Here is a 14,765-nt window from a genome sequence, read left to right on the forward strand (position 1 = left end):
ACGAGCCCGAGAGCCAAGGGGGGGCAATAAAACTAATGGTAACGCGCGCCGGTAATTCCTTGCGGTCTGTTTGTCGCAAGTCGACGACCTGGCCTCTCCGCCTCGTCATTTACCGAGGGAGGATTCTACGGCCAATGTCGGCCGACCGACGACAATGACGACGGCGGGTGGTGCTTTCTCGCTTTCGTCGCGGTTGGTGGTAACACGTAGAATTAGGTTAGCATCGCGGATTTTAAGTGCCGGATGCTTTCCTGCATCGAAATGCGATCGCTTTCTCGATACCTTCGAAATAAGAGAGTTTCCGTTTTCGAAGGTAGAGATCATTGTCCACGCTGGTCTCATTAACTTCAACTGAGAATTAGAATAGAAAAAAAAAGGGATTCCCATAAAATACATATTAACGTAATTTCCTTTCTTTTCAATCTGTTTTGCAGTGGGTAGAGGAGTCTTTTACAAACTTCGACAAAGGTATCAATTGGCGGAGTTACGTTGTCTGCGACGTAGCGTACACCAATGTGAACAACTGGCTGTGGACGCCATTCGTAGAGAGGGGTCCGGCGAATCGCATGTACATAGAAATCAATTTTACGACTCGCGACTGTTCGTTGTTCCCCGGGAATGCTCTCAGCTGTAAGGAGACTTTCAGTCTACTCTACTACGAGTTTGACGCTGCCACCAAGGAGCCACCCCCGTGGGAACCGGATAGTTATAAACTTATTGGTAAGTGATAATAACATAAAAAGCATAACAATTAAAAAATTTACTTCAGAAGTAGGATAATTATTATATATTATTTTGGGAATAACAAATCTAACAAAATTTGCAAAAAGATTAAGAATATTTTTTTGAGGAAACAATTAAAAATTTTAACTTTGTGCATAACTAATAGATAAATTAACCCTAATACATCAGATTACTGCTAATGGAAGAATAAAAATTTTTGTTGTCGGCGGAGGGTTACTAGGTTCTTTTTTTTTTTCATGTAGCTGTTGTCGACTAAACTCATCGCTCTCAATATTTAGGTTTTACATATGATTTTACGTATTTGCAGGTCGTATAGCTGCCGGCGAGGGTAGGTTCAACACAAACACCGAGGTGGTGATAAACACCGAAATAAAGTCGATTCCGGTGACGAAGAAGGGCGTCTATTTCGCCTTTCGTGACCAGGGCGCTTGCATATCGATCTTGGCCATCAAGGTGTACTACATCAGTTGCCCTGAGATTTCGGTGAACTTCGCTCAATTTCCGGCCACGCCAACCGGTCGCGAGGTTGCGCTTATTGAGCAAACACGCGGCATTTGCGTTGCGAATGCCGTCAAAATCGCCCAGCCGACTTTCCTTTGCAAGGGAGATGGTAAATGGTATCTGCCGACGGGCGGATGCCACTGTAAACCTGGCTACCAAGCTGACACGGACAAGCAGGAGTGCAAGGAGTGTCCGATAGGCAAGTTCAAACATGAGGCGGGCTCTCATACTTGCGAGCCATGCCCGGAGCACAGCAAAGCTTCCGATTACGGTTTCACGGAGTGTCGTTGCGACCAGGGCTATTATCGGGCGGAAAAAGACCCTAAGAAAATGCCTTGCACGCGTGAGTATTCAATTAAATTAACAATTTCTACCAAAAAAAATGCTCGTCTTTTGTCATTATTTTAAAATTTAGAAAGACAATCATTTAAGTAATTCCAAGAATCTAGGAGTTTCAAAGAATATCTGAAAGATTAAAGTTCTTTGTGTCCTCGAGTGTGTCTCTTTTAAAATATTAAATTTTGTACTTTATATTTGCGTTATATTAAATGTTCAATATAATGTTTATTAGTTGTGATATATTATATTCAAAGTAAGAGTTTTGTGTATATGGAAGATGGAAAGAATTTAGAGGTCGGCGTTCCGCGAAAATCTTCAAGACTATATGTTTTTTTGCAGAACCACCTTCGGCGCCGCAAAACCTGACCGTCAACTTTGTCGATCAGTCCACGGTGATCCTTTCCTGGAATGCGCCGCATATGCAGGGTGGCAGGTCCGACACGACTTACAGAGTGGACTGTGATTCCTGCAGCATGGGCGTCAAATACATTCCTAATACCGTGAGTTTTCATCAAAATCATATATTATATGCGATTATATTGATTGCGTAGTAGTTGAATTATTCCTCGATCAAAAAATTGACTTTGCTTTTATAACAGGAAATCTTCAATGACACGAAGATCACGATAACCGGCCTCAATGCAGTGACTACTTATCGCTTCCAAGTGTTCGCCGAGAACGGCGTATCGTCGTTGGTCGGCAAATCGGAATACGTGGACATTACTGTTACAACAGAGGCGAGCGTGCCAAGTCTAGTGAGCAACGTCAGGATCACAAGTGTCAAGAGCTCAGAGCTCAGCATCAGTTGGGACGCGCCAGATATCGGTGCTGGCGGAGACAACGATCTCGTCGAGCGATATGAAGGTAAAGCTAAAAAGCCATAATAACAATATGTTGCTACGCCATTGTACGGCAAGATCAATTCTAAATTGTCACTCGATCGCTTTGTGGCGGCGAGGGATTAATAATCTCGATATCTGGTACAGTGAGGTGTTACCCGCGCTACGACGACGCCACTAATGCAACCGTCATTCAAACGTCCGAGCTGTCTGCCACGTTCAAAGGTCTCAAGCCTTCCACGGATTACGCGATACAGGTTCGCGCTAAGACCACCCGCGGTTGGGGCGAGTACACGCCGGTGATATTTAAAAAGACACCCCACGCGATGGGTTTAGGTAAGCGCGTTTAGTGATATTTAGATTTACATTTTGCAATCTCCTTTGTACCGCGCCTTCAACAGAAATGTTTCATGCAGATTACGTCGGCGAGGATGACAACATGCAAGTAAGGATAATCGCAGGGGCGATCGTTGCTGTGGTCGTACTTCTCGTGATTATTATTATCATGACCGTTTTAATTCTTAGAAGGTAATTAAATCATTTTCTATATTTGAAATATATATATATATATCTTAAGTGTCGCGAATTATCGTATACTAACGCACGAAAAGCGATTTCTTTGCTTAATTCGATTGATATATGATTTCGTTGCAGCAGGGCCTCGGACGAATGCAACAAGAAACAACCGAGCGACTGCGATACCCTGGAATACAGAAACGGTGAAGGTACGTTTGCATTTTGCTCGAAATTTCTCTTTTTAAAAATTTATTATCGTTATTACCCGCCCCGCCCCCACAACCCTGTCACTTTCATAGTTGTTTCACTATGCCCTCGTGTCTTGTGACTAACTTTGGAATCACTGGCCCCCCTTAGATCCAGCAAGTATCGAAACTATACCCCGTATACAAACAGACCCACGATAATACGTTAAACACCCCCCTCAATACCGTAGAGATTTTTTTGCGGATGAGAGTGAGAGAAAGAGAGATAGCTGAACAATTAACACCATAAAGAAAATGAATGAAGAGAAAGCAGTCGGGCTCTGAAATACGTCCGCGACAAGGACTTAAAGAGAAACGATCGCTTTCCAACCAAAATTCACATCGATCTGGCTCATTGCTTGAGTGCGATTATTCTAACCAAATTCTTTCGATTCTTTCTTTTCATGTGCGATTCCCCTAATCTATCGAACCTGCCTCCATGAAAAATCCATGAAAAAATCCAATGAAACAATGTACACAATCGCCTGCTACTACAGGACTAGTTGTGACCTACAGTAAGTCTTCTCCAAACACCTCAAGTTTTGTTTTTTAGGAACTCAATTTTGTGTAGATTATTTTTGCAACCCCTATACATGCATTACACTCTCAATCTAAGTCAGACTTTACGCTTTTGCATATACACACACACACACCAGCAAACACAAGTACACAGCGCGCGCACGCGCGAGTAACAATTGTGCACGATACCTAATTTTCTTAGATACACATTATGTGTATCGCGTATGTGCGCATTATGCTTGCGTATGTTTGTTATGTTGCATTGCTCACGTTTCAATTGCATGTGTATTTTCCAGTGTGTCGATGTTAATATCGTATATGCTTTTTATATCTGGATTTCGTCCAATATATACTGGGAAGAACATAAAAGATAAAAAGAAATTACAGATACGTTTAAAGGAGTGCATTTTTAATCAACGCGTTATGTGGATTTTTATTTGAATCCGATTACGTATTTTTACAATGGTCTTATTCGTGATCAAACAAAGATATTTCAGTATCATTTCTTGCTTTACGTCATTAAAAAAAAATCATCATCATCGTACACTCGCCGCTTCTTTTTGTTTTGCTGTTTGTCAATTAGTGTGTTGGTTGTTGTGTTGTTCACAGTGCACTGCAAAATGGACAGTTCACCGATTGTGACAACCCATACCAACAACAAGAGCAAGTTCTCGCGTAAGTCCTTTGTTTCCCAAAATAATCTCCGGCCAAAATTTTCGTGACTGAAAGAAAAACAGTAACATGTCCGGACATGTCCGCACGATATATTAAAGGCATAACCGAACGCACCGACACTCGTACGCTCACTCCGAGTTCTCCACGATTATTATAGTTTAGCTTTAGTTACGCTACACTCCGTTCTGTTCTTTCTTCACTGTCCTAGATATGCGATATGGATGAAAAGTTTGGAAGTAATAAAAGCATGCTACAGCCCCGTGTTTCGCACGCAATTGCATCATGTTCTTGCATCCAATTTTTAAAATCTTATTTTTTATTTTTCTTCAACTTCAAGCGATCGTGCTTCACGATCGCTTATCTTCTTATCACGATATATGCAAAATACTTGGATGTTTCGAGATGGCTCAAACAGAAACTAAATTGGTGTGAACAAAGAAGATTGTAAAACAAAGAAAAACTGTTTGAATCTTGCGAAACATCCGAGACAAGCGGTGTAAAAAAAATCGCAGAATTTTCCGAATATATTGCAATAATCTTCAAAATAATTTAGCATGCAAAAATTGTGCATTTTGACATATGCGCGAATTTTTTCTAACGTACATAGACACCGCCGTTCGACATTAAACACATCAGAGTCTAAGCTAGATAAACACATACAAGTAAAAAAAATGACTCTTTTACTAAAGTGGGACTGAAAAAGAGAAGAGACATATTTTAGAATCCACCTGCGTTTGGCTTTCTTGGTTGTGTCTTGTTTTTTGGAAATTTTAAACTCGCTGACGAGAGAGAATGTGTGAGTGTTTCTTTTTTGCGGGATTTGACACGGTTGGCCGAGCGATAGAGCGAATGTTGGGACACGCGGTCTAGAGTTCTGTCAAAATTTCGCACCACCGGCCCTCGTGTTAATATAATGAACTCTGTTTTCGTGACGTTGCAGTGACCACGCCGCTGTTCACACCTGCAGTGGGGGTCGCCGCGGCGGGCGCAGGCGGCGCAGGCGGTGCAGGTGCAAGGAGTTATGTGGATCCTCACACCTATGAAGACCCGAATCAGGCAGTACGCGAATTTGCTCGAGAGATTGACGCTGGATATATCACGATAGAAGCTATTATAGGTGCGATTTTGTACATTATTATATGGAACACGAATGGTTATCAAATAAGGTATTTTAGTAATTTGATTATATTCTGGACAATTTTTTTATGATCATAGGTGGCGGAGAATTCGGCGACGTCTGCCGAGGGAAATTAAAATTACCTCCCGACGGACGGACAGAAATAGACGTGGCCATAAAGACCCTGAAGCCAGGCTCCGCAGACAAGGCCCGTAACGATTTCCTGACAGAGGCGTCGATAATGGGCCAATTCGAGCATCCCAACGTGATATTCTTGCAAGGCGTGGTGACGAAGAGCAATCCGGTGATGATTATCACAGAATTTATGGAGAACGGTAGCCTAGATACTTTCTTACGCGCGAACGATGGCAAGTTCCAAGTGCTCCAATTGGTAGGCATGTTACGTGGCATTGCCAGCGGTATGCAGTACCTCGCGGAGATGAACTATGTGCACCGTGATCTCGCCGCGAGAAACGTGTTAGTCAATGCCGCTCTAGTTTGCAAGATCGCCGACTTTGGACTCAGTAGAGAGATCGAGAGTGCCACAGAAGGAGCTTACACGACTAGGGTGAGCAAATTTAAATTGCAGAGTCAAAATTAATAGAAGCCAATAAGGCTCGAATATATATTTATAATTTCTTGCTCGATTAATCTACCATTTGTATTCAGGGTGGTAAAATTCCGGTACGGTGGACAGCACCGGAGGCGATAGCGTTCCGTAAATTCACGAGCGCCTCCGACGTTTGGAGTATGGGTATCGTATGTTGGGAGGTGATGTCGTACGGTGAGAGGCCGTACTGGAACTGGTCGAATCAAGATGTGATAAAATCGATCGAGAAAGGCTATAGGCTTCCAGCGCCGATGGATTGTCCGGAGGCTATCTACCAGTTGATGCTCGATTGCTGGCAGAAAGAACGCACTCATCGGCCGACCTTCGCCAATCTCACACAGACTTTGGACAAGCTCATACGAAGTCCGGACACATTGAGAAAAATCGCTCAGAACAGGTAAAAGCGCTCATTTGTCATTGTAATCGTCAAATATTGATATGTGATAGGAAACTGCGAAACAATTTTTAAGTTATATTAGTCGCAAAAATAAAATAGGAAATCCATTTCATGAATCAAATGTTTAGCAATTGTAATTATCATACGACGTAAATCAAAGGAATATGACGGGATATGTATAATCGGCATACAACGAATGAAATTTGCTTTAAGTGCTTTGAGTGCACGTTTGCAAACAGTTATCATTGTTTCATTGATATTATCTCAACGTTCTTTTTTTTTTTCATTTATCTCCCATTGAGTCGCTCGTTCATTAATATCTTAATAAGAATCACGCCGCATGCTACGTGACTTATAAATCGTGTCCATAAATTAATTTCTCTCGACAACTAATAATTATTTTCATTCATTTGCCGAAACACTCACGCGTGAATCATGCTCTACATCCGTTTCACGCCACTTAGAATGGGATTTGGTATTGTGGCTCATTGATGTATGACGTCCCGCACAATCCTACAATCGTATACACATATATAATATGCATATGTATTCAGAAGGAAGGCCAATGTCTCGTATTCACAGGCATACTCGTATTCGCGTCGTCGTGACACTTCGACCTGATTGGCATTACTGGAAGCAGGCTACACATACTGGACAGCTTTATACGCACTTCCTTTTTATGTTCGTGCTTTTTCTGTTTTTTTAAATATTTTTTAAATATTTTTTTAAGTACTTCTCAATATTCTATCGACATATCCCTTAGGTAACAGTCCTCAAAATTTTCTACTGCGTCTATGCCATTTTAATATTTATTTGTCGACACGCACGAGAAAGAAAGAAAGTAGAATAATTATTAAAATTACCTCGAAAATTCGAATTTCTCTTCTTTCTCATTATAGCATACACTTCGCATAACTCGTTGCTATTTATATCGAAGAGTCACATTTTTATATTTCGTAAACAATACTGCTTTATGCTTCAAAATACATTTGGCCGAGTGAACTTTTCAGAGTTAGCTAGCGGGAAAATTAATTTATGGACGAAAGTCTACGTCGTCTGCGTACTTTTATTGTGTTTTGGACACCTAGTCGAGATCATGCATTATGCGACGATTTCAACAGAGCTTTTAATTGCTTTCGCCGCTTATCATTTCTACACTTCTTGAGTCTACGGTTTGCATTTCAATTATTCTTCACAAGATGCAACTATATGTTTAACAGGGGGCTAATTTTATACTTTATGTTGCTTTTCTCTTTTACTTGTTTCGATAAAATTAAGTTTTGCTGCAATTGAGTAGAGTATAAAATATCTATGAGACAAAAATTTATTTATATAGCAAGTCTAACTGTAATTTTGTGTTTTCTGTAAAAGAACTTGTAACCACAACGAAATGAGTAAGCCACCTCTCTTAGATTCTCCGAATATTCCATGAAAGAAAACATATATTATTTTGTTACATTATTATTTCATGTATCTTTTGTTCGCGAAGCGATTTATCGGTTCTCTATGCCAATGGGGCGCAATATAAAATATTTCGCATTTGGAAATCTCGTTGGTTTCTCTCCTATTCCTTCGTTTCGCCTCTTTTTATTCCCCTGGGCTAATTCTTTGTGCTTTTGGTTTTGTGGTGTCCTTTGGTACCTGACTACGAACTACTGCAACTGCAACGCAACTGCGACAACTATCGTCCACGACAACAACAACCATCGCCTACAGCGTGAGGCCGCCTGCACACAATCCGTACTATGTCACAAGCCATACAGCTGCCGCCCAGGCTGTGGCGGCGGCGGCAGCAGCGGCGGCTGCGATGCCACCAGGCCCAGCCGCGAGCACGGCGAGCCCGTTCGTAGACATAGTCGGCCATCAGGCCCATCAACAAGCCCAGTCAGCGATTGCCGTTCCAGTAATGCCACCAGGAGCCGGCCGTAGCTTACACTATCACACACACGCAGCAACACATGCATTGCCACACCAACAATCACCGCTCACCTATCCCAACTGGGTTCCATTCTCTCATTTCGGCTGAGAATGGTTACGCTTGAATTAAAACGAGCAAGAGTATCATCATCATCATTATCACCATCTCTGCCCGTCTTTTTAGCCATCAGAATTAACGCCTGGCATTTAAACCGGACGTAATCTCAAAAGACTGCATTCTATATCATTACAATTCGCATTATCTTTTATGATCGCGCTAGTCGTAGAAAAATCATAGGCGCTCTTCCAGCGAAATAGTATTAAAAAAAATAATATAATCCAAGTCGGACAGAATAGTAGATGTGACGAAAATAAAGGTATACTACAGCCGATACATTATCGGAGTGTGCTATAAACTGTATGTACAAGAGTAGTACCGTCGTAAAAGAATCTCTTCTCCAGTCTTTTTACTACGAATTATCGATAAATGCGAGGATGTAGTTATAGATATACATGTTAGACGATACAGAGAATTTCTCTATGTTGAACTAAGCAATAAACTTTACCATACAAAGTTAGAACGTATATTATCGATTAAAATTGAAACGAGATATAAATTGAAAGTTTGAGTGTTTCCAAATTTTATGATGGATAAATTCAACCATCGAATAGCAATATAGATTTAAACGCGAGCTTAGAGAATAAAAGCGAATAAACATGGTGTGCATAAAAGCAATTAGAATTTTTAAAGTGTTCTCATAATTCTATATTAGCCATTATAGCTTTCATTGATATATGCATTAAAAAAATAATAAACAACACATTCATATGCACGTACACACAAATTCACACGCATACATTTACAGAGGGTGTCCCAAAACTAACGCCATTTCTTTCGACTGCGAATTCTTTAATCAATTTGGACTCGATAAGACAAAGTCTTTTTCGATAGAAAAAAAAATCGCCTATATATAACAAATTGCTCAAAAGAACAGCCATAGTCTTATGGCACCCCATACATCATACATTAAATCGATACAAGTACTTATCGTGTAATTTATTAAAACTATCGATTTTATCTTAGCGAAAGATTTATTAACATATATGTACAGCACGCGTGCAACCGGTTGACCATTTTAGAATAGTATTTTTATACGTAATATATTAAATGGAAAACAATAGAATTAATAATTAACGGTGTCAGATCATATTTCTGCATCCATGAATCATCAAGAAATATTATAATCATATAACATTAATTTCTAAATTATTTCTACAGAATATGATGAAACAACGCCATTGTAAGAGAAACGATTAATTTACGTAATTTATTGATTATACAAAAAAAATTTGCTATTAGGCTATTTCTCTTTACGTTTTCTGAAAATATTACATTAAAAACTTGTCGCAGCATTTACAGACTGGAGGTGAGGCATTTATCCAATATAGGAATAAAAGTGATTTACCGAAATATTTTCATAGTCACACATGTTGAAATATCGATCACGCAAAAACCGTTTTTTTTTTAATTTTTAATATTGAACATAAAATGCATTTGTATAAAGTTTAAAATTATTCAAACCTGTTTGTAAAAGAAACGTGAAGGTATTCGTATCGGCATATACACGAACGATAAAACAGAGATAAAATTCGAGAAGAAATAAAATTCGAAGTCAAATAGATTGAAACTAGCCTGCAGATAAAAACACACACCTAGTATGACCTCCATCGCACTAACAAATGCTAACAATTGTCAGAATCACAGAACGGGGTGGTCCACCCTCACCCCCACCTGCCTCATCGGAATCTTCCAACGTGCATTTGAGAAACAGGTAAAGAAAAAAAGAAAAGAGAATCAAAAGCGGCATTCGCACACACTGAATCCTATTTGTGGATGAGAGAAAACAAAGAAAGAAGCGCAGAAGAACAGAAGCTCAATCGTTTCTGTTTCGTCCGGTGCCCTAGATAACACAGAATTCGTCCTTTAACATTTCAACAATTCGATTATGCTGACTGTGCTTTCACGTTCTCTCTGCTTCTTTGACACAATAATGAAATATTGCCGTCACGTAGACAGCCATCTCCCTGCTTGGTAAACCTCTTAGTTTGTGTTGCACTGCTTACCTTCATATGCACCGTAATCCGTTCACGTGTACATATACCTAAACTGTAAACTATGTATCATTAACATGTTACATATGATACATCTCTCGTCAACAATACTATTGTTAGCAGTTAGCGTTATTTCCATCCTCATCGTTGTCATCACATCGCCATTGTGTCGTCATTATTATAGTATCTGTATTATTCTTATTGTATTTGTTTTATTATTATTATTATTATTATTGAAATATTAGTATTACGAGTATTATATTAATATAATACTAATACTATTTTTGAGAATAATATATTAACACATATTAATACTTTAGTATTTTTCATATTAGTAATATTATGTTTATTACGATATAATTATTTTTTTAAATTTTATTTTTAGTATTTAGTATGATTATTATTAAACCGAAGAGAGATTGGATGTTTGTATCAGTATTTAAGTTTAATAGCGCATGTACATAACGTTGTACAAAAAATGAACCAAACTTACGAATTTATCGTATATATACATCGATTACTTATGTTCATTTTTCAAAATGTATAATTCATCATTTATAATTTACACAAAGCCGATCAAATATTACGCATATGTATATTCATAAAAAAAACTATTTAGGAATTAACTGTATATACTTAAATTACCAACTTATATATGTATATAAGTTAAGGCCCGTTTTATATACCTATCCTTAAAAACTTATCAAATAAATTATATCAATTGAATAATCACTTTAGATTTTTTTGCAGATATTCTAGAATTTACATTTTTTTAATTCTTTTTATCTCCCAATAATTTATATAACACTAATTTTGCATACTTATGATGCCTTTTTGCAATTTGTACATATATCTAAACATTTGTATGTATGTTCCTTTCTTCATGTTCATAAAAGAAACAACACGGTTAAATTTTATAGCCAATAATGCATACTGATAGTATAATTTACATAGAAGTAAAACGTAATTTCGATTAATTTAAAAATATATCAATAATGGAACGATATTCCACACATGGTATTTTGTAACCTGATAGCCTACGAAATAACGAAGATATTAGGGAGTTTTTGTAATACCGTTTATCCCAGATACGGTGAACGCTAAAGTCACGTTATCCTTTTCTTAATTAGTTGTGAAGAAAAAGATAACATGACTTTAGCGTTCACCGTATCTTGGATAAACGGTATTGCAAAATCTCCTTATTAGTAATTTCAATAATGACGAAACGTTGAGCGTCTGCAGCTGAACTATAATCTACTTTATTTCATTTTTAGCTTCTTTGTCGTTAACTTATGGCGTTGTCAATGAGTCCAAAACATTCAAAAAGTACATTTAAATTACAAATGTAAATATATTTGGTTAGCAAAAGAATTTAAAAAATCCTGAAATCTCATGTACCCTAACATCTTCGTATTCGTCCCCACTGTGAACGTTATTCATTCACGCAAAAGGAGATGTTTCTTATCTTGTTGTTTTCGACAGGGGTACAAATCCATTGGCACCAGACGCGGTGGATCTAACGCAATTGAATTCCGTCAGCGAGTGGCTAGCTTCTATCAAGATGTCACGATACGCAGAGAGCTTTGAGCGGGCGGGCGTGACGACGTTAGAGGCAGCAGCGCGCGTCACCGTTCAGGAACTCACGGCCCTCGGCATAACGCTCGTAGGACATCAAAAGAAGATCATGAACAGCGTGACGGCATTACGGGCGCAAATGTCCGCCACTTCACAGGGTTTCCTCGTGTAACCGCGACTTCAAAATCCCGCGAACGGATCGTACGTAGAAATTGACTGATCGGCACGAAACATCGCTATCCCTATGGATCTCACGAATTCGAGGTGCCCCGACGTGTCGTCTCTGCGAAAGGCGAGATGACGATCCTCCCCCATGTATCATCTAGGACTCGTAATTACCTAGTCAGAGCGACGATGTCCTCGAGAGAATATCTCTTCGCGCGAAAATAGATCCGTTGAACTAATTGGAGGTTGACAAAGCTTTTATAATACCTCCGAAGCGGTACGCAAACATCGTCTCATTTTAATCGAGAGATTCAAAGCATTCGTGCTGCAGACATTCCACGTTAGCGAGAATCGAAAGGAAATCCATTCTTCGCATTTACGACTCTTCTCAACGAGAGAGAGAGTACGAGGACCACGCATTCGCCATCTCGCATATAAAGTGCAACGACTTTTACTGAACTTGTAGAACGATATACTTATTGCGAAACTTCCGCGATTTATAAGTGTCAAAGAAATCTAACGCCTTACGGGAACGGATTATTCACGAAGCTCGTTTCAGGATGTCTTGAAAGATCATCACCATGAAAGAGTCTTAACGGGATCAATGTAATATACTCTCCCACACGAACAACGAGCGCCAATACTCTTTCGTTTCCTAGGCCGTTTCCGTGATCGATTTATCTAAAGATCAGACTGACAACGGAAATAAACGAGCCATCCTTACAATCACTGCCGCGAAATCTTTCATCACCAATGAATGTTCTCCTTTTAGTTTAAAGTATTTGTGTAATAACTGTTGGATTGTATACACTATATATTTTTCTTCGGAGACCTTCATTAAGATTTACAGCCGAATTTTGTTTTTACTATTCTATTATCGCGCTTGTTAGGTTTTGTAACATTTTGTACTAAATGGCAGCTCATTTTAATACGTATTCATCTGCGATATAGAGCATTGAACGGCGAACATATCGGCCTAAATGTCGTTCGAATATGTCTGTTCCTGGCCTCTTTTCTTAAGTATACTAAAATTACGTGTTTGTCTGTGACACTCGACATAGCAATACGCATCTGACAAGGAAAAACGACGATTAGAGAAATAGAGAACCGTATCACGAGGGAACTGTACCAAAAATCGGATCGTAATAGTTTCCGAAATCGGTAGCGTGACAACAGTGTAGGTTCATTATTTCGTGTAGTTAATGTAGCAAGTGCATTACATTATTACGCGTATGTCGCCTCGGTAATGTACACGATCGAGAGCAAGGGCGAATGTTTAGCGAGACGTCATTATTAACTCTTTATGCTAAATTACAACTTATGCCTTCGCATTACCTATAAAATGTCGTACACGCGCGGCCTACATATAGGTATACCTTTTGATTATAATGACAAACGACGAAACGAACGAAGCGAACATGTGCCAACGCGAGTGTGCAAGAGTTATTCTAGCGCGAGACTGCGTGACACGGGATAAACGAGCGGAAAATGAGAGGACGTGTGAATGTGAGTGCGAATGAAATTGCATCGGTGAGTGACGAGAATCTGCCGCGACCCATTTTTTCGCGCTATATTCATATGTACACGAGCGTGCGATCACGAAATCATTCTATATATACATATATATATAAATAGATATTGTGTTATAAATACTACACTGTGAAAAGGGACGAACGGGAATAAAACTTTCTGCCGGAAAAAGCACAAGAGATATCCGTTCGTGCCGCAGAACAAAGGAGGACATAGCGCGAGGAAGAATGATTTCATACGCGTCCCTTATTAGCAAGCAATGCGTTAACATATCAACATTATCGCGAAATGCAATGCGAGCACAAGAAGGGACGCCCTCGCGTGCGTCATTACTCGAGATCGAGTTGGAATTACTCTGATTAATCTTCAATTCTGTCCTCGAATCGTAGCGAATGACAAAAGAGAAAAGCCAGCCGGAAAAAGAGAATAACGTAAAGAGAATGAAATGTAAAGTCAGAAGGTGTAAGATATGCGGACAAAATACTCACGTATACGCGAGCGACAATGCGTGCGACTGATACGAGGCACGCGCCTTCACGAGGTAACATTTTTTTATTTTCACAGTCCGACCGAGGAGTTTCCTCGCGAAGCAACGTCCATTCCAATATACATGTATCCATAATAGGAATCCGTTTCCTTTCCTTAGAAGATGAGAGAAAAAAAGATAGAACGGACGAGAGGCTTGCTTTACCGTATCTCGTTACATCCGTATTCGCTAATTGTAAAGACTACATCCCGGGTCGCAATACCCGGGATACGCACGTTACCGGCGACTTATCTTAAAAAGAGACCAACGGAGCGGCAGACATATGCGTTCGAAAATATTGCGCGTGAGATTAAAACGGCTTCCAAGTGAGTCCGGCGAGCCACGGAGAAATTCTTTTATTTTCTAATTTAACGGTTTAACGCTAGTAATATAGTCTACGATGTATATTGAAACGACGTTGGATCGCGACAGACAGAA

General features: G+C 39.5%; 1 protein-coding gene across 1 annotated transcript; it reads left to right on the plus strand.

Moving 5' to 3' along the window:
- Positions 1 to 537: 537 nt before the first annotated feature.
- On the plus strand, positions 538 to 12,483 carry Eph (Eph receptor tyrosine kinase). Its single transcript, XM_018544340.1, has 13 exons — positions 538 to 720; positions 1,052 to 1,588; positions 1,924 to 2,084; positions 2,184 to 2,448; positions 2,571 to 2,759; positions 2,840 to 2,951; positions 3,078 to 3,148; positions 4,313 to 4,378; positions 5,319 to 5,495; positions 5,594 to 6,063; positions 6,165 to 6,502; positions 8,219 to 8,512; positions 12,014 to 12,483. Exons 1-13 carry the CDS (start codon positions 567 to 569, stop codon positions 12,276 to 12,278), a joined length of 3,099 nt encoding a protein of 1,032 aa, XP_018399842.1. The 5' UTR covers positions 538 to 566; the 3' UTR covers positions 12,279 to 12,483.
- The last annotated feature ends 2,282 nt before the right edge of the window (positions 12,484 to 14,765 follow it).

This window comes from Cyphomyrmex costatus, unplaced genomic scaffold, assembly GCF_001594065.2.
Source record: "Cyphomyrmex costatus isolate MS0001 unplaced genomic scaffold, Ccosl1.0 scaffold43, whole genome shotgun sequence".
Classification (NCBI taxonomy): domain Eukaryota; kingdom Metazoa; phylum Arthropoda; class Insecta; order Hymenoptera; family Formicidae; genus Cyphomyrmex; species Cyphomyrmex costatus.